General features: G+C 35.4%; 1 protein-coding gene across 1 annotated transcript; it reads right to left on the bottom strand.

Annotated features, from left to right (window-relative positions):
- Positions 1–1,302: 1,302 nt before the first annotated feature.
- Positions 1,303–2,976, bottom strand: LOC129887341 (heavy metal-associated isoprenylated plant protein 23). The gene is made up of 2 exons (XM_055962406.1): positions 2,600–2,976; positions 1,303–1,980 (listed from the first exon to the last, which is right to left on the bottom strand). Exons 1-2 carry the CDS (start codon positions 2,754–2,756, stop codon positions 1,679–1,681), a joined length of 459 nt encoding a protein of 152 aa, XP_055818381.1. The 5' UTR covers positions 2,757–2,976; the 3' UTR covers positions 1,303–1,678.
- Between the last annotated feature and the right edge of the window lie 19,078 nt (positions 2,977–22,054).

Here is a 22,054-nt window from a genome sequence, read left to right as displayed (position 1 = left end):
AGGCCAAATCTATGATCCTAAGCCTAACCTAGGGCTATTTCCCACCATTAGTTTTCAGTTCAAACCCTCCTTCAATGATTATCAACCATAGTTTCTAGGTTCTAGGAATCAATGAATGAATTTAGGAAGTAAAATCTTTACCTTAAGAGTGTAAATTCGTGAAAAATCGCCCTAGGTCGCCTCTTGAAGTCTTAGGAACTGTTTTTGCAGAAATAAAACGTTCTAGGGTTTTTCCCGATTTAAGTCTCGCGATTGTCCCGCTCTGGCGGGTTGCTTGGAAACAGAGATCTCGGAGTTTGAACTCCAAGCCCCCATTTCACAACATACCCTCTTTTCAAGAGGTATTAAAACATACCCTTCACGCTAAATTCTACTTCGGGAGTTTAACTCGCCTGAATGCGATTTTGCGAAGCCGTAAATGCTCCGTATCTCCTTGGCTATCAGCTTATCCAAATAAATTATATATTCTATCTCCGACTATTCACATGATCATCCTAGACCTCACCTGACTCAGAATTCGTCCAAGTCTGGCCTAGACTAAATTTTTTTGAAGTTACTATCCGAAGTTTTTTGGCTCGAAATCCTTCTCCATTGGCCTATTCCTAACAATGGGGACAGGTCGTTACCTATACACTAATTTTATCTATACTTTCACATAATTACGTATTTTACCACTAGTTAAGAGTTTCATACCATATATTGAGAAAGATATACCTAAATACATATATTTTTGCTATCAGATACACTAAAAACGGGGAGAGAGGAGATCGATATAGTCATATATTTCAGATACATGCAAATCATACTAGATACATGTATTTGTATGTATCTGGTGTGATTCATATGTATATGAGATACTAGATATATAGGAGCGTAGCGAGCGAGATGGAGGGAGGCGAGCGATATTTGTCTATGTATCCAAGATACATGCAAATTCATTTGGATACAATGTATCTAGAATAAATTACACATAATTTTGACCTCATGTATCCCGAGTTACATGTATATATTTGGATGTATCTAGACGCACCAAAATCTAGTAAGATTCTTAATATTGCAAACTAGAATTTATTTAAGTAATTAACTCCTAAACTAGTGGAGATGTCTGTAAATTTTCCTAAAAATAATTTACATTATTGATGTATCTTAATTTGTTGTTGTAGCAGCTTGTCTTTTTATTCAAGTTATTAATGTCATTTTTTTATGAACAATCACATATAACTAGATTTTTAGATAATCTAATAGATCGATCACAATTTTAATTATAGAAATTTAGCTATAAATTTAAAAGAAAAAAGAAACAAAAGAGAACATTCAAGTAGTATTCAATTACAACAGGTTTACTACAACCCTTTTCAAAATTGACAAATTCTGAATACTGCTAAATCACTTCCAAAAAAGTCATGCAAAACTTAAAATACAATAATTAACCTTTCAACTCTGTCCCCACCCGGGGCTCGAACGACAATAACATATTCAATGTGATTTCATAAGTGGAATTTGAAGAGAAAAAAATATATGTAAACTTTATCCTCAATTTGTACGAGGTAGATAAACTATTTTTGATAGACTTTGGGCTCAAGAACCATCCCAAAGTAAAAGAAATTGTCCAAATTTCTACATTTGTTTTTCTCATGCCAACTTTCATTAGCTTTCTCTTCAAAATATTACTGGTAAATTACATGATGGAACAAGCATTAGGATTGTCATCACTAAACATGTTGACATAGGAAGGGTCCTCAAATCTCGCAACAGTTTCCGTAGTTGGGTACTGATCGACCCTCCTGACGTAGCCAGGAGGCGCCTTTTTGTCATAAGCTTGAGCAGCATATGGTTGGGATACCAAATTATAGGGGACATAAGGCCATATCTCTGCCTTTTTCCCTGTTGACTTTGCCTTCTTTAACACCTTGTTTGATTCCACATATCCTGTTACTGTCACCTTCTGCTGTTTCCTGTTTATCTCCACTGATTTCACTCCTAAATATTTAACAAAAATATATATATGTATATCAGCTTTGATAAAATAAATTTGTGATTTTAAATAAGTCATATATTCTCTCTGATTCAATTTATGTGGTGTTTTTATTTTTATTTTTTGAGAGTCAGTCTGACTAATCTTTGAATATAAATTGAATTAGATTAACTCAGTATTTTAAAATTAAAATTAAGATATTTAAGAACTATACAAAAAAATACTATGGATTGTGATTCTTCTCAAGTCAATATGTTGAAAGAATATAATTTAAAATATTGATCAAAGTTTACTGAGAAGTTTAAATTTAACTTCTTTCTAAGTACATAAAGAAGTATGACATTCCTTTCCAGACATATCAAACAAAAATATACCACATATATTGAAGTAGATGAAGTTGTGAATATGTGTCTCGTGTGCAAAAATCAATAAAAGATAAATTAAATTCTCATATTTTAAGCAGGGGCAGAGCTACATTTTAGCAAAGGTGGTCAGATAAACAACTTTTGCTGTCAAACATATTTTTGATAGCATGAAATCTTTTGAAAGTATAAGCAGTTAACTAAAGTAAGATATTTTATTCATGTTAAAGAGAAAAAATGCAAATGAAATTAAGATACATACCACTCATAGAAGAAAGAGCATTTTTGACTTTAAGTTCACAGCCTTCACAATCCATTCTAACTTTGAGTTCCACTGTATTAAATTGCTTCTTCTTCTTCTTTGGCTTATCAATGCTCATCATATCTGATATGTACTCCAATGTTCCTCCAACACCCATTTTTCTTTAATTAATTTAAAGGAATTATGAAATTGGTGTACGTAATTATGAGTTAAATTTATAGTTGCTTGTGAAATTAAAGAGGATTTTGTTTTGAAATATGGGGAGTTTATAAGAAACTTCCCTAATTGGATTCTTTCTCAACACACAAGGCTTAATTAATTTAAGGACAAAAAAGGAGAAAGCAAAAGGCCTTGCTGCTCTCTCTACTATACTTTTCTTTTTTCATTACATAGTCCTGCCTACCTTCTTTTATAGGCGTTTTTAAAAAAATATTTTTACATCTTTTCTCTAACACAGGTTCAAAAAGACAAGGATGACCCCCTGTTAGACAACACATAATATGGCCTATTGACCTTCATTTTCTAAGTAAAAGGAGGTTAGTGCGTACTTGAGCGTCAATCATTAAATAATAAGTGAAAGAATAATTTAAAAATGAGAATATATTTTCACCAAATATTTGACGATAAGATCATATGTAAGCTAAATTGTTTAACCGAGGATAAATATCATGTAGGAGGGCATATTTGGACTTTTTCAAAATATCATGAAATTATTATTATTATTATTATTATTATTATTATTATTATTATTATTATTATTCCTCAAAATATCATAAAATTATTAGAGGTTGTATAGACGGTGGAAGAAAGTGTGGGCCACGTTAAACCACCAATAATAGAGAGAGTAGATGCTACGTGTTTTATAATAACAGGTGTCAATATCATAGATTTTCTTTTTCTTTTAAATTTTGAAATAAAAGAGTTGTTAGGAGTTCATAATTTCTGACTTGTAAGCTCTAAGCGCATCACCTATTTTCTGTGTCTGATATATAATTTGAACTAATTTTTAGAAATAGACACGCTCCTCTTCATCCTAATCACTATTATTTTTTCACCAAATCATTATAATAAGGTTTAGCAGCTTTATATTTTTATAATTGTTGCAATTATAAATGTCGTTTTTGTTCTTGTGCAACGAGATTATTGTAATTCACTTTCATTTTTTTGATCATTTTTGTCGTTTATAAATAATATTGAACAACTAAGTCTCAATCCATTTATGCCCTTCTTGCGCTTTTCCAAAATTTCACCTAATTTTTTTTGGTCTAGTCCTCCTCCCCGTGTGCATCCTTCGAACCACACTTAATCTCCTCAAACTTTTATAACCTACACCAACATATTAATCAGAGCTTTCGGGTTCGAGCTTTGAGTATGGAGAAAATTCTGTTGGAAGCGCCACCCTTGAATGGGCCCTGCAATGCGCGATCCGAATTTAATCGAAACTCCACGATCTCCAAACACCGAGTGGAAGATTAAAAAAAATAACTTTTATAACCTACAATATCCAAAATTGCAGCGCCTCAAGTGTTCCAAATCTCCAGCAATCTCTGTCCCCTCTTTGTTCAGGAGTCTATAAAAATATGTTTGCCACCTCTATCTAATAAATTTTCTCTTCTCTTAATTAAGCGTGAAATAGTCCCATCATGAGAAATCAGTCTCTTTTTTCTTTACTTTGACATGATTGAAGGGTAGAAACAACAACTGTATATTTTTTCCCCTAAAGTCAATAATGTGATGAACCATGGGATACATTTAGTTGTTGCAAGTATAGTATCTAGGGAAAAAGGTCAAATATGCCCCTGAACTTTGTGAAAATGTCTAGATATATTCTTCGTTTAGCTCACTCATGCCCTCGCCGTCTACATTTTAGCACATATACACCCCTTTCAGCATTAGTTGCTTTGTTGGAAAATAACTAGCTTTTTTTTTTTATATATATATTACACTTGAAATTGCCAAATCCTCATTTAATTGACACATGATATTTATATTAAATACTAAATTCAGTCATTTTAATATTTTATGAAGAAGATTAGAGGATTTGGTGGAGAAGAAATGATCAAATTTAGGGCTTTTGATGATAATGGGTTAAAAAATTTTTTTTGGGTCGGATTTAACATCATAGGTAGGATATTCTAAAATATTAAAATGACTGAATTTAATATTTAATATAAATTTCATGTGTCAATTAAATGAGGATTTGACAATTCCAAGTATAATATATATATATATATATATATATATATATATATATATATATATATATATATATATATATAAAGAACTAGTTATTTTTCAACAAAGCAATTAGCGCTGAAAGTGGTATATATGTGCTAAAATATAGACGGCGAGGGCATGAGTGAGCTAAACTAAAAATAGAGGATATATCTAGACATTTTCACAAAGTTCAGGGGCATATTTAACCCTTTTTCCTAGTATTATTCTTCAAACTTTGAACCTTCCAATCACTTCCCTCCTCTTCTTAAGGGCTGTCAATTTCGACATAGCTTAAAATCAGAATAATTTAAAATTTTGTTTGAACATATAATTTTAAATTTTTTAGGTTGTAATTTTTTATTATAAACAGGAAAATCCTATAATCTATGAAAATTATTTTAAAAAAATAATCAATTCTTATACAATTTTACTAAATGAGTGAATCATAATTCATCAAATGAGGTATCAAAATATCTTAAGGCACCAAATTAACAAATCACATATCCTCATATTTATTTTATAAGTAAATGCTTGTGATTATATGTTATTACAAATTTTAATACACATAATTTTATAAAAATTCATTAGTCCACTAAATAAACAATAATAGTAATTGATTAATTTTTGATATAATTGTGACACCCTGGGAATTTTTTCTCTAAGATTCGAACATTTCTTCACGTGAGTGTAGACTCAGATCGGAGGACTTGAAATTTTTCACATGAGTTAGGATGAGTTCCTAAGTAATTAAAGAGCATTAGAGGTGATGTGGGGTCATGAAGGACCCCTAGGATCAAATCAAGCCAAAAGGTTCGTCGTGGCTAAGTTTGAGGAGGAGTTTGCATGAGGGGTTGACTTCTAACGACCCTATCTTTTGATATATGACGATCTGGGTAGCCCACGACCTATTAAATTAAAGGTCGCCGAGTCTTCTTTCCAACGCCACCAAGAATGTGAATTTTGGAGTTCGGGGTTGAGAGATATGACGATCCTAAGACGAGCTAGCACGACAGGAATTTCATTTTTGGCCTGGGTTGCAATTGCTGGAAAACTGGGCTTGGCGCCGCAGTGGCGCGACGCGCCACTATCGCTCCAGGAACATGCCTCAGTAGTTTGGCCCTTGGCGCGACGCGCCGCTAAAAGTTGTGTAGGGTTTTCAGGCCAAATTTCCAGAACCCAGAAAATATGGCATTAGCGCTATAAGGGCGCGACGCGCCACTATCGCGCCAGAAACATGCCTCAGTAGTTTGGTCTCTGGCGCGGAGTGCCACTGCGAGGTGTGCAGGTTTTAGGCATAATTGGCCTGGCGCTGCAATGGCGCGACGCGCCACTATCGCGCCACTATCGCGCCAGGTGCATTTTTAGCCTATTTTCAGAACTTTTGAAGAGGGGCAATTTGGGAACTTACCCAAATTATATATGTATTGCCTTTGGTCTTTTGGGAACACATTTCTCAGCCTCACTCTCTCTCTAGAAAAGCCCTAGGAGTTCCTCTCTCTTCTTCTTCTTCTTCTTCCCCAAATCCATCTCCAACAAAGGGTGCCTTCAAGATTTGAGTCCTCCATTGAAGATCCAACATCAAGGTTTCTTCAAAGTCTTCAAACAAGGTATGTAAGGCTAACCTAAAATATGGATTGAGTTCTTCCATATGCCCATAGATGTGTTGGTTAGGAGTTGTGAAAGAGTTGCACCTTCTAGAAAGGTTTTTTTGAAAGTTTTCTCTAAACTATGGAATGTTTTTAGATACAAATGGTTGATGGATGATTTTAAGGACTTGAGTTACTAAATATTTAGTTTTCATATTATTAACTACAAATGTATCTTTGTATATAGATTTATAGGTATTGACGATATTCTTGAGTTGAGTTTTATTGAGAGTATGGGTTCATGTTTCATTCACATGAACCCAAGTTGAGATTTCTTTTCATAAATGTCTTGAGGTTGAGATGAATAGTTGTGTGTATGTATGTATTGATTGGAATGAAAAGAATGAATTGGATAGTTAAGAATGTCCTCTTTTCTTCTATAAAATGAACATATGACTAAAATGAGGAATTCGGAGTGGATGTTTGACGATTGATGTGATGATGATATTTGATGATGATGTGATGATAATGTTTGATGATGATGTGATGATAATGTTTGGTGATGAAGTGGATTGGAGTCTAATGTGATTTTGTGGTATATGATGTGCATAATTTGAGTTGATTGGAGTCTTAGGAATATTTTGAAAATAAATGATCTTTTGAGGAAGAGCTTTAAATAAATTATTTGTGAACCTTTTTGCATAAACTACTTATACACTAATTTGAGTCTAAAGAATTATTAGTTTCATCTTTGATTTAGAAAGGAGTTTAAGTATGATGTGAGTATAAGGAGTCTTTAAATGAGTTGAGTATTTTTACATTAAAGTATCTATTTTGAGTTTGAGTTGAGGAGTTGAAATTATATTTTAATGTACATAACATTTTCTGCATTCATTGAGTTGAGATTGTATAAATCTTTAAAGAGAAGAGTTTGATGATTTGAGATGAGTCGATTTGAAAGAAGGTCCAATGAGGCTTAATTGAGTTGAAATGAGAACCGAGTTGATGAGGTGGAAATGTACCACATGAAACTAGCCGTGAGGGCTTGTTTGAGATGATTAGAGGAGTTTTATGAGCATGGAGTCATGGGAGGAGTATCGAGCACCGAGGCGGGTGAGAGTACAGTCCATACTCGAACCCCAGAAACTATGCCGCCAATGTAGGTAGGGATGGAATCGTTAAAGTCGGATGCTTCCCGAGGGATAGAACCGTTAAAGTCGAATGCTTCCCGTGGGATCGAACCGTTAAAGTCGGATGTTTCCCATTTTTATTGTCCTAAAATGATAGAACTTGACTAATCGATAGTATCCATGATTAGGGAGGCGTTTATGCCCTGGCAAGGTATGGACGGACGTGGCAACAATGTCCGATTGTTGTACTATCACCGGCTCATAGGTGATGGTTGTCGGATAAGAGAAACTCCCATTTAGGTCTTGATAGTACTTTGCGTCAGTTGAGTTGAGATTGAGTTGCTATATGCTTATGAGTTAGTCCGGTCTAAACTATTTCTTGTTAGACTTAGGACATTTGAGTGAGTTGTTACATATTTATCGAGTTGAGTCCTTTGAGTTAAATTGTAAAACGTTGCATAATTTAATTTGCATATTTACTGAGTTGAGTCCTTTGAGCTGATTATTGAGTTGATTATTGAGTTGAGTGTATATAATCGGATCGTACATGATTGAAAGGGATTGAATTGTCAATGATTTGATTGAACTGTATCATATATAATTGGATTGGATTGTATGGTATATGATTGGTCTCTATCTAAACTGTAGCCTTACTTTAGATTTACGATGCTTTATTTGAGTCCCTCTTATCTTTCTGATTTGAGATATGTGGACCGATGTTATTCTTCCTTGAGGTATGTTTCATTCTGCCATTTTACATACCAGTACATTCCACGTACTGACGTCCATTTGGACCTGCATCATTTCATGATGCAGAGACAGGTTTAAGAGATCGTCAATAGGAGCATCATTGGGGATCTATTCGCACTCAGCGTATTGGTGAGTCCTTCCCTACATTCGGAGGACACCGTCTGTGTATTCTTGTATCGAGTTAGCCCTTTTCATTTTGATTTGAGGTAGCCATGAATATGTCATTGGCACCAATTAGATAGTAGTGATAGAGGCTTCATAGACTAGATAGGGATGAGTCGATTGAGTATTTCTATCCTTGAGTATTTCTTGTCAAACTATTTATAATGACAAATATTAGAGTTGATTTGTCGGCCCATGACCTTTATTCTTTGAGTTAGATTGATGTTTGAGTTGCCCACCGAATATTCTCTTTATTTTCTTGTTTTCCGCTGATTTAATGAATGAACGAAGGTGTGATCAGGCTATGTGGTTCGCTTGGGAGCCAGAAATGGTTTCTGAGTGCCGGTTACGTCTAGGGTATCCTCCCGGGGCGTGACAATAATCCTCCCACGTAGTATATACAATCTCTTTATGTCGATTGTCGAGCATAAGTCTTTTGTAAAATTTTAAATTTTGAGTCTCTCCTTTTTTTTTTTAAAAAAACATAAACTTATGATTTTGAATCTTTTTCTTTGAAATTATGCTTTTTATAATATTTGAGATTTGAAATTACAAGCACTCCAGTGGCACTCACCACTCAACCCGGCCCGGGAGGATTCGTGAAAAGAGCGAAGATCCGCTGCTATTTTCTAATTCTGCAGCTTAACTCCGTCAAGTCTGTACGAGTAGTGAAAAAGTCTAGATTTAGTTGGTGAGCGAGGGTCTCTTTGTGGTGGTCTTTCACCCCCGGGGGAATCTTTTGAATTCCCACATAAAAAATACCGCACAGAGCGCCCACTCTAAAAAGCAGCCCTCCAGCATTCGTCCTTCAAACTACCCATTCACCAATATCGGTATCTCAGTCACAGATTGATGTTGTCCCACTACGAATTCCTATCCCATTAATAAAGTAGGTACACACACTTGAGGATCAAGACTAGAATATCCATGATCAGTCTAGCAATGGTTGAATCAGTCTCCCTTTTTACCTTTCATGATAAATTGGCTAAACTCATAAAAAACGGATTCTCTCTGCCTTACAGCCTTGCTTCCCATTGTAATTGCCATTGTGGCTTTTTATGTATTTGATTTAGCATCTGGATCGGTGGGGGAACCCATAGGAAGGGGGGACGACCCCGATCAATAATCACCCAAATGACGTCATGTTGCCTCACCCATAATAAATTAGTTGATAGAGAGAGGAAATCTGGTCACGAGTGGAAAAACACTCAATGGTTCGCCTATCGGCTAATAAATTGGAAATGACGAAGGACCCAAACTATTAAATATCTCCTGATTCTCTTAAGGCCACAAATCACGAAAAGTCAAAATACGTTTATTTGCTAATATGATGGCCGATCATAGTTTAGTAAATATTTTAAGTGTAACCGGGACCTCTCATGAGAAATTGGATCCTAGGGGACAATTTTTCTTTTAACTGCGCAGGAATATGAACAAAACACGTGCATCCAAACACTCACATAGTTTGATAATATTTTCTTTTCTCAAACCACAACGTCTTGACCCCCATCCAATTTTTGGGCCAATTCCTCCTTCGTACTACCAAAAAATGAGATTCACGATCCTTGCAGCTGAATTAATCCCCCATGTGTCGGATTGAGGAATGAAAGCTCGAAGACAAAGAGAAGCTTTTTTTTGAGGATCCGACAACTTATGCAGGAACTTTCCAACAGACTGGTTGCTGCTTCTCTATCATCATCTCTATTCCCCTTATCAATTCTCCTATGAAAGCCTCAACGCTCGCGTTCTATTGGGAACTTTTTTGACTATTTACCTTCGCAATAAAAAGAATTTCCCTCTCCCCGTCCCAGATAAACTACCCACCTCACAATGTGCCAACAAAGCGCATGTGTTCTTGGTTAATAAAAACACAAGTATGCAATTTGTTGCGCGGGGATGGAATTCGCTAGTTCAGGCTCAACTCCTCGCTTTACGTTAGCGGACCTACAGGTCTGACGGGGACTTGTTCTTTATCTTTAGTTAAGGTAGTCCTTCTTTAGGTTAGAGAGAAAAGGCTTTTCTTCAATGAGAATATAAAGAAAACGAGATATTCAGCTGATCCTCTCAACTCATACTTAGGAAAAGGGAGGTTAAGTCAGGGAAGCAGGCTAAGAGGGTTGTCCAGTCATAGAATTCATGATCGGACATTCCATTTTTGCTTTCAGCAAGTAGGCGATGCGGGCCAACAATCCAGCAAAAGGGCTGAAAAGCTTCTCTCCTTCTCTTATGTGCGCTATATTATTGTGTCCTATGGTGACAAATTACCAACTCAGGAGTCCTTGAAAGCCTTGATCTACGATATAATATCCTCTTTCATATATTATACATACATTATTTTAAATTTTTATATCATTTGCTTTCATTGCCTTTTGCTTCTGAAATTCTTTACCTTTCCATTGCAGAGTAAGTATAATTTATGAATTGCTAGTTGCATGTAAAGAATTGTAATTATCTTTTAAATTATTTGGTAGTGTAAAAATTATTATTTTTTCCACTGTTATAAGTGCATGAATTTTTTTCTTTTTTAACTCTTGTGATGAAGCTTTCTTTTTCTTAAATATAATTGTATAAATCACTTCCGGAGGGATGTTGATAAGTCGATAATTATAAACATAGAGTTTAATTTGCTAATTGGTTGTTGACCTGAGTAGTTATCTTTTAACAAAGACGTTTTAATTAATTTAAGTATATAAGACATTTTATATGATAATTAAACATAGTGGTCACTTAAATCCAAAGTAGTCCTATATCATATTTAACTCATCTTTATCTACCTTCCTGTATAAGGACTAGTTTATAAAAAAAATATGCTTTATGACGTTTCACTGATGGAAAGACTTCAATTAAAAACTAATTTTAATTATCAGGTAAATTATCAAACTGGAAATGAACTAAGCTAATTAGTGTCACGTCCCGAACCTATCCTGGACGTGGTTGGTACTAGGAAACTATTGCTAGTCCGAAGTAAAATCTTGGCCTGACTTACTACTAAACTGAAGACTCAACATACATGCGAAAGTTGAAAAAAAGCTTTTAATATAAATAACAAATAATGTTTAAAGACATTTGAATGAATAAACTCAATCGATTCACTAATTCTGTCCATGAAGCCTCTACTAAACTGTGATAGGTACCGAGACAAAACCCATGGCTACCTGACTATTCAACTAAACATAACTCAAAAGTAGATACACTGATCTGACTAAACTGGAGCTCTCCAGAAGTGAGAAGGTCTCACCAACTGCTGATGGATAGAAGTCTTATTGAAGCGTCTGCCATAATGAGCACCTAAATCTGCATCATGAAATGATGCAGCGCCAAATGGCGTTAGTACATGGAATGCACGATATGTAAAATAGTTGAAAGGAAACTTCCTCACAGATACTCAAATCAACTCAACTCAAAGGACCCAACTCTAAAAATGGCTCAACTCAATAAGGCATGTAATATAATAAAATAATAATTTAATATATATGAATAAATATATGCAACTTTGTACATGAAAATATAATACTTTTCTCTTGGAGAGTTTCTCTAACCGACAACCATCACTTATGAGCTAGTGATCTTACAACGAAGTGAAGCCATTGCCACATTCGTCCAATACCTTGCCAGTGTAAGGGACGTCACATCACTGGATCCATAGTAAGAAGTCCTCTTTTGGAACAAGTGAGGAGTCACCCGAATCAACAATACTGTCCTATTCTATGTAGGTTACGTAGTTTATGGAGTTTGAGTTGCCTCTACTCTTACCCAAATCGGTGCTCAATACTACTTCCAAAATACTTTATTATGCTCATATACATCAAGTGAGTACAATACTCAAAATACATCTCATATATTCCCATTGAACTTTACATCAATTTACTCAACTCTTCTCAACTCATCTCTTCTCTTTAAAATAGATATAATCTCAACTCTATGACTGTATTTAAAAACATAATTTAAATTCTCAACTCAATCTCAAAATAGATGTTTTAAATGTATTAATTCTCTACTCATTTATGCTCAAAATACTCATGCTCAAAATAATAGTTAAGAGACTTCTCAAACTCATGCTCAAACTCTTTCTCATTTAAAGATGAAAATAGATCATGCTTTAGCTTGAACAGTGCATAAAATATTTAATGTAAAAACTCAATCAGGGTTCATGTGAATATAAACATGAACGTTAATCTCAAGGACTCAATTCAATGAATGTATTTAAAAACAATAGTTTGACTTCTCAATTAAATCTCAAAATGGATGTTTAAAATGTTCAACTCATTTATACTCATGCTCAAACTAATGATTAAGGAACTTCCCAAACTCAACTCATTCTCAAACACTTTATTCAATCAAATGATGAAAAATAATTACTCTTTAACTCGAAACATTGCATAAATAATTAAGAGCAAGACTCAACTAGGGTTCATGTGAATACAAACATGAGCACACAATATCAAATACCTAACTCATGAAAATCATCAATGTATAATTGAATGTATACAAGAGCTCAATGAAATTTATATGGATAACCCAAGAATCCACATTATTGGAATTAACAACTCAAACTTGAAACTCAATTTGGCTATATAGAGATGTAGGGTACGAGAACCCCTCATTAAAACAAACGATGAACAAATTTCTAATTCCCAGGTTCGCATCGTAGACCTGTCCCCTAACTAGAGGTTTCCAAAATAAAAGAGATGTCATCTGGTCCAGTCACACATTCATTCTCTCACATTTTCTTAGCGGAACTCAATTAATGAAATACTATTCATAATATGGGGGCCGAAGGCCATACATGTTTAACTCGACAAAATAAATATAACAAAACTCCTCACAATAACCATTCAACCTCCCCACACTTCAGTCTATGAAGCCTCTATCAAAGTCTAAAAGGTGCCAATGACAAGCCCATGGCTACCAAGAAATCAAAGTAAAGGAAGCTACAACAAAACTATACAATAAGGTTCAACATCCTCCAGAAACTAGGAGGACTCACCAACTAGCTGGGAGTGTATGCAGATCTTCAACGGAGCGCCGGTCGATGATCTCTAGTACCTGTCTCTGCATCATGAAACGATGCAGGCCAAATGACGTCAATACATGAAATGTACGAGTATGTAAAATGGCCGAATGCAATGAACATCAAGGAAGAATCAGTCAACTCAGAATCTCAACTCATATATATATATATACAGGACAACTCACTCAAATGTCCTAAGTCTAAACAAGAAATAGTTTATACAGGACTAACTCATAAGCATATAGCAACTCGCTCAACTCAACTGACTCAGAGTACTATCAAGACCTATTTGAGAGTTTCTCTTAACCGACAACCATCACTTATGATCCAGTGAAAGTACAACAAACCGACGTTGTTTCTGCGCCCGTTCATACTTTGCCAGGGTACGAACGAATCAACAACTCATGGATCTAATCCAACCAAGTCCTATAATGTCAAGACAAAACTCTCGGGGAAGCATCCGACTTTAACGGTTCAATCCCCCCTACGTTTGGCAACACAGGTATTGGGTTCGAGTATGGACTATACTCTTGCCCAATTCGGTGCTTGATACTCCTCCCAAGACTCAATGCTTATAAAACTCCATCCAATCAACTCAATCAACTCATATCGACAAGTCTAATTACAACCTTGTCAACTCATAAACTCTATTACAATCAAATCTCTTCCAATTGTACTATCCGATCAATCTCAATCATCTCTTCAAAAGAAATCTAAATGCACAATTATAGCAACATATAGACATAACCAATCATTTACTCTATCCATTTGATAAATCCTTGAGACTCATCACAACTCAAGACTTTAAATCACACTCTAAAATAGGCAACACTTCTTAGGAAAATAACCTCTTTTATCATAATCCACATAGTTAAGAAGATCAATAAAACATATTTAACAACTCATCTTCATCAACTTATATTCATAAATAGGCTCATTTTGGGAACTCCTTGGCTCAACAACATCAACACATATAGGGTCAAATAAATAGGGGACAAAGTTCATACAAATATAAACTATACCAAGAAACTCTATTTTCATGAACATCTAACCTCAAAGCAAGAGTAGGGCACATGAGTGGACTCAACCCATGTTTTAGATAGACTTACATACCTTAGTGAAGACTTGAAGAAAACCTTGTGGTTGGGTCTTCAATGGAGAACTCAAACCTTGAAGTTCTTAGAACTCTTCTTGTTGGAAATGGAGAAGAAGAAGAAGAGAGAGAGAGAGAGAGAGAGAGAGAGGGACTCCTAGGGCTTTTATAGAGAGAGAGTGGGGGCTGAAAATATGTCCCCAAATTGGCCAAGGATGATACATATATAATTTGGGACAATTCCCAAATTGCCCCTTCTCAAAAGTTTTGAAAATAGGCTAACAATGCACCTGGCGCGATAGTGGCGCATCACGCCATTGTAGCGCTAGGCCGATTACGCCTAAAACCTGCACACCTCGTAGTGGCGCGCCGCGCCAGAGACCAAACTACTGAGGCATGGTTCTGGCGCGATAGTGGCGCGTCGCGCCCTTATAGCGCCAAGGCCAAAGGTTCTGGGTTTTGGAAATTTGGCTTGAAAAACCCTGCACACCTTTTAGTGGCGCGCCGCGCCAGGGACTAAACTACTGAGGCATGTTTCTGGCGCGATAGTGGCGCATCGCGCCACTGCGGCGTCAATCCCAGATTCCTAGTAGTTGAACCCCAGGCCTGAAATTCCTGCTGCGCTAGTTCATCTTCGGATCGTCATATCTTGTGGCTCCGAACCCCAAAAATTACATTCTTGGTGGCGTTGGAAAGAAGACTCACGACCTTTAATTTGATAGGTCGTGGACTACCCAAATTGCCATCATTCAAAAGATAGGGTCGTTAGAAGTCGATACCTTTTTCGAACTCATCCTAAAGCTTAGCCACGACGGATCCTTTGGACTCAGCTTGGCCTTAGGGGTCCTTCGTGACCCTACATCACCTATAACGCTGTTTAATTTCTCAAAGACTCACCTTACTCATAAAATTGCTTCACAATAACCGAGTTCGACCTTACACATGTACAAGAAAGGTCCGAATCTTAGGGAAAAATTTTGAGGGGTGTTACAAGAGAATTATGGGCCTGATACAAGAATAGGACTACTATGCATTAAGTGATACAACTGATGGCTTTTGACTTAGCAACTTTTCTCTCCTATGCTTTTCTTTCTGAATACTAAACCTTATTTGCTGAAACTTATAAATCTCACCAAAGACTAAGTCAAACTGCATACTCTTACCATATTCAAGCCTAAGTCGTAGTCATAAGGTACTACCTATAAGATGATCATACTTGTACAAATCTAACCCGCGGAGTTCATGTTCTATACCTTTGTAGGGACTTTCATTTAGAGGATGTTACTTCTTCTTACCTCTCTAACATTCTTATCTGAAGCTCTTAAAAAGAGTCACTAACAACATAATGCAATTAACCACATACCTACAACACAACATTCAAGCCTATCTTTCTAATCACTTTATGGATTATTTAAAATCAACATCTCTTAAGAATTTTCATGCCAACCTTATCATTTCTACACCTACAATTGCATCAATTTATACTAAGAGGTAAATCAAATATAATCTTACCTATCTATTGCACATAACAAACCTTATCTTGCTCCTTTTTTATACCTATAACCCTACATGAAAAATAACACATCACAACTATCACAATAAGGAATACCTACTCTCTCCTATTTGCTATAGCTCAACTTCTATCATCATCATTGCCATCAAGAATGAAATAAAAGGATCACTAAAAAGGGCTTATAGCAAAAGATCATAAGCATTATTCATTCAAGATTTCTAATCTAAGAACATTCATGACGTAACATTCCTTTGTGAGCCACTGAGGGAATCATGAATCCTCGAGACTGAACGTGCTATAAAACCTGAGTACTTATATGAGTTGATTCATATCCTTAGGCTGATATTCAAAACTTTATGGAGTAAGATTTGAGAGCAATGGGCTAGAGTATTTATCACTTATTCTAGGACCTGAGCATAAATGTAAATTTGTCTGAAGTGTATGAGCATAGGCCATGGATATACTACTGATATGCAGGATATCAATAGGATGTTATAACGATTGAGATTTGAGGAATGCACTAGTGTAGAAATGAACTGATATGTCACCAAAATTTCTTTTCTAAATACATTACTATCTGATTCTCATCACTTGACTTAGTCTCTCACTCATCATCTCCCCCTTAGGTTTGAAGTCGATGCTCTAAGGCTATGGACCCATTTCACATTCTCTAAACTTGTCTAAATTTTTTTAATCTAATACTTGGTAAAATGTTAATCTCATGTCTACTGAACTACCCAAGTGCAGGTACTAAGATTCCTTCTAAGACTTCTTTCTGAGATGTTTCTCTTAACTTCATCTTGCTTCTATAAAAGTCTTTCAATAATTGTTACTCACATTGTATTATAAAGACGCTATATCTAACTCTTAATTGTCTGAATTTTCCTTTTTAGCCTGCTAATACCTCTAAGTTCATATCTACTTAACTAGAGGACACTTGAACTATATTTAAGAGGCTCACCATAGTTTATATATAACCTCTTCGACCCAATTTTTAAGTGTATTAAGAAATGTTACATCAGCCTACTCTACATTGACAAACTCGTATACACTATCTAGGCATGCATAAAAAATCATAAACTTATTTAGAACCTCGTCTGACTATATACGATCTTGGGTACAAATCTTAATACTCTAGCTTATCTAATGACTCAGCCACACTTCACTATTCTTATCTAAGGGTCATAATACCAAACTTGTACCATTCACATTATTACAAGGTAATGTCTTAATTCCTCACAAGCTCTATGTCAAACCTACTAGATCAAATCTTAAAACTAGTACTATCACACTAATAATGCTATCTCCTTTTTCTTCACAACACTCATCTCAAATTCAAGCTTAGTATCTAGTACTAACACGTACATCACACACTACTCGCATACTATACTAACTTAAGACTACTAGGTGAAATTAAAAAACACTCTCCCACTAAGACCTCATGAAAAGTAGTAAATCTTTATCTCTTAATCTACCTAGTTATAAACTATCATCATATTCTCTTTCACAATCTAAGCACTATTGACCCACTCAATATTCCCGTTTTTGTAGTTAAGCTTATAGACCTATGAATATCCTGGGGCTCTTCCTTCAAATTATAAGCCTAACTTAGTTCTATTAAATCATGACTTCTTTGCCCTTCTGTTCAACACCTATACTTGGTCTTTACTAACACAATGACATATCAACATAAACTCCGTCCTTAGTTCGAGTATACTCTAACTCATCCTAATCACCAACTCTTCCTCTATTTTCTATCATGAAAGCTAGATGATATTTACTACTCTTTGGTCAAAATCAAAGGGACTTGACTTATCACCTCATTACTTACCTTATAGATACATCACTTGAGTTAAAAGACTCAATTAACCACCATTCTCACTTTCTACAGGTTGTACTCCTCTAACTTCGTCTTTCTAACTCTAGGATCATTCTACTTTTATAGCTTACAATGCCTCAAATTACATTCTCTTGGGTGGTAACACTAAGCACTTAAAGACATAACACCTCTCTCAAATATAACATCTGAAGCAAGATTTTGAGAAGAGAGTGTGGGAATACATCTTGTTGTGGCTCAATACGAGATTCATATGAATAAGAATGCATTCTTTTGAATCAATAAGCTTACGCATACTAATGGGCTCCTCTTAAGCCCTTGTGCAGTCTCTTTACTTTCTGAAGACTTTATCTGAGAGTAAGTCATCAACAAGGATCTGAGCTTTACTGTTTCAACCACCTTTAGTATGAGGGGTAGTCGAATAGATTTGAGAAATGCATGACTCTGAATAAGTTTCTTATGGAACAACTTTATTGCATGATCTAGAGTATGAAAGAATGGGAAACATCTCTTAAATGTCCTGTACCCTCTTGATTATAAGGGTGGTGCACTACACACCCATAAGCAAGACCCTACTAGACACTACTTCATAGACTCTTAGAACACTTGAACTCGATGCTCTAATACCAAGTTTGTCACGCCCCAACCCTACATTATGGATGTGGCCGGCACTTGGAAACCATTGTGGGTCATCCCATACGAACCCTTAACCTGGCATACTACTATACTAAATACGCAACATACATATATAAGCTTTAATACGTGAACCTTTAAAATATTTAATGCATAACTCAAAACATCTCAATTATATATTAGTAAAAAAATAACTTTTAATATAAATACCAAATAATGTTTAAAAACATCTGAATGAATAAACTAAACAGACTCACTAACTCCAAACATGAAGCCTCTACTAAACTGTGATAGGTGCCGAGATAAAACCCATGGCTACCTGACTACTCAATTAAACATAACTCAAAAGTAGATACACTGATCTGGCTAAACTGGAGCACTCCAGAAGTGAGGAGGTCTCATCAACTACTGATGGATAGAAGTCTTACTAAAATGTCTGCAATCAGGAGTACTTGAATCTTCATCATGAAATGATGCAGAGCCAAATGGCGTCAGCACATGAAATGTACAGTATGTAAAATAGCTGAAAGGAAACTTACTCAGAGATACTCAACTCTGAAAATAACTCAACTCAATAAAGCATACAATATAATAAGATAATGCTTTAAAATATATGAATAAATATATGCAACTCTGTACATAAAAAAATAATACTTTTCTTTTGGAGAGTTTTTCTAACCAACAACCATCACTTATGAGCTAGTAATGATACAATGAAGTGATGTCATTGCCACATTCGTCCAATACCTTACCATAGTAAGGGATGTCACATCACTGGATCCATGATAAGAAGTCTTTTTTTGGGACAAGTGAGGAGTCGCCTGAATCAACGACACGATCCTATCCTACGCTGGCTATGTAGTTTATGGAGTTTGAGTTGCCTCTACTCTTACCCAAATCGGTGCTCAATACTACTCCCAAAATACTTTATTATACTCATACACATCAAGTGAATACAATACTCAAAATACATCTCATCTAGTCTCAATGGACTTTACAGTTCTTTACTCCACTCTTCTCAACTCATCTCTTCTCTTTAAAACATATATAATCTCAACTCAATGAATGTATTTAAAAACATAATTTAACTTCTCAACTCAAACTCAAAATAGATGTTTTAAATGTATTAAGGCTCAACTCATTTATGCTCAAAATAATAATTAAGATAGACTTCTTAAACTCATGCTCAAACAATTTCTCATTTAAAGATGAAAATAAATTATGCTTTAAGCTCAAACAAAACATAAAATATTTAATACAAAACTCAATTAGGGTTCATGTGAACGTAGACATGAACATTAATCTCAAGGACTCAACTCAATGAATGTATTTAAAAGCAATAGTTTGACTTCTCAATTAAATCTCAAAATGGATGTTTAAAATGTTCAAGTCATTTATACTCAATAATACTTATGCTCAAAATAGTGATTAAGAAGCTTCTCAAACTCAACTCATGCTCTAACACCTTTTTCAATTAAATGATGAAAACAATCTCTTTAACTCGAAATAGTGCATAAATAATTAAGCGGAAGACTCAACTAGGGTTCATGTGAATGCAAACATGAACACACAATCTCAAATACGCAACTCATGAAAATCATCAATGTATAATTGAAAATATACAAGAACTCAATGGAATTTATATAGATAACTCAAGAATCCATACTATCAGAATTAAAAACTCAAACTTAAAACTCAATTTGACTATATAGAGATGTAGGGCACAAGGACGAACTTAGTCCAACGTTATAATAGTATTACATATCTAGAATGAAGATAATCTAAGCGAAAATTGAGACTTGGCTTGAAACTCTTGAACCCTAACTCTTCTTCATCTCTCCAATTCTTGCTCTCCCAAGATTGTAGGTGTTAATGAGGAAACAACCCCACTGGGTACTGATATGGGACAACTTTTACTTCCAAAATAGGTTGAGTTAAGTTTGGGAAAGGTGGGAAAAAGACCGGAGCACCCCTCATAAAAACAAACGATGAACAAATTTCTAATTCCCACGTCTGCATAGCAGACCTGTCCCCTAACTAGAGGTTTCCAAAATAAAAGAGATGTCATTTAGCTTATGTAGTGAAGTTCGTATCCTCGCGGACTTCTGCCAGGTTGGAGTGTCTCTAGTAAAATAGTCATAACGTTTTACTCCAAACTTCGATTGATGTAATCTTGATGGCATTGAAAAGAAGACTCGTAGATCTTTAATTTGATGGGTCATAGGCTACCTACATCTTTATATATTGAGAGATATGATCATCTGAATTTGACCCTAATATAGACTCATGCGAAAACTTAGCTGATAGAAATTCTTTGGACTTGGATTGGTGTTAGAGATCTCTTATGACCCTAAACAACATATAATACACTTTAAATACTTATGAATTAATCCTAACACATATATATAATTATAAGTCATCGAGTTCGAGTGTATACTCATATGAAGAATGGTTTGGGTCTTATCGTAAATATTTTTGGAGTGTTACAATATCTCTCTCTTGGGATCATTCGTCCTCGAATGATGACCAAGCTAGAAAAACATACAAGGCATGAATGCAATGTTGGAACTGAAATATTTACTCACGAATAGATATTGAATTTGAAACATGGAAAGGAGTATTACCTCAAACGCTTTCATCAAAATTTCTTAAAACTTTTGAGAAGAGATGTCACGCCCCGGGAGGGTACCCTAGACGTAATCGGCACCCGAAGGCCATTTCTGACCTCCGAGCGAACCACCTGGTCCAGTCACACATTCGTTCTATCACATTCTCTTAGCGGGACTCAATTAATGAAATATTATTCACAATATAGGGGCCGAAGGCCATACATGTTTAACTCGACAAAATAAATATAACAAAACTCCTCACAATAACCATTCAACCTCCCCACACTTCAGTCTATGAAGCCTCTATCAAAGTCTAAAAGGTGCCAATGACAAGCCCATGGCAACCAAGAAATCAAAGTAAAGGAAGCTACAACAAAACTATACAATAAGGTTCAACATCCTCCAGAAACAAGGAGGACTCACCAACTAGCTGGGAGTGTATGTGGATCTTCAACGGAGCGCCGGTCGATGATCTCTAGTACCTGTCTCTGCATCATGAAATGATACAGGCCAAATGGCATCAGTACATGGAATGTACGAGTATGTAAAATGGCCGAATGCAATGAACATCAAGGAAGAATCAGTCAACTCAGAATCTCAACTCACATATATATATATATATATATATATATATATATATATATATATATATATATATATACAGGACAACTCACTCAAATGTCCTAAGTCTAAACAAGAAATAGTTTAGACAGGACTAACTCATAAGCATATAGCAACTCGCTCAACTAAACTGACTCAGAGTACTATCAAGACCTATTTGGGAGTTTCTCTTAACCGACAACCATCACTTATGAGCCAGTGAAAGTACAACAAACCGACGTTGTTGCCGCACCCGTTCATACTTTGCCAAGGTACAAACGAATCAACAACTCATGGATCTAATCCAACCAAGT

The sequence above is a fragment of the Solanum dulcamara genome, chromosome 1 (assembly GCF_947179165.1).
Source record: "Solanum dulcamara chromosome 1, daSolDulc1.2, whole genome shotgun sequence".
Lineage (NCBI taxonomy): Eukaryota > Viridiplantae > Streptophyta > Magnoliopsida > Solanales > Solanaceae > Solanum > Solanum dulcamara.
Note: the sequence above shows the minus strand (reverse complement) of the source record. Positions and strands in the feature narration are given on the sequence as shown.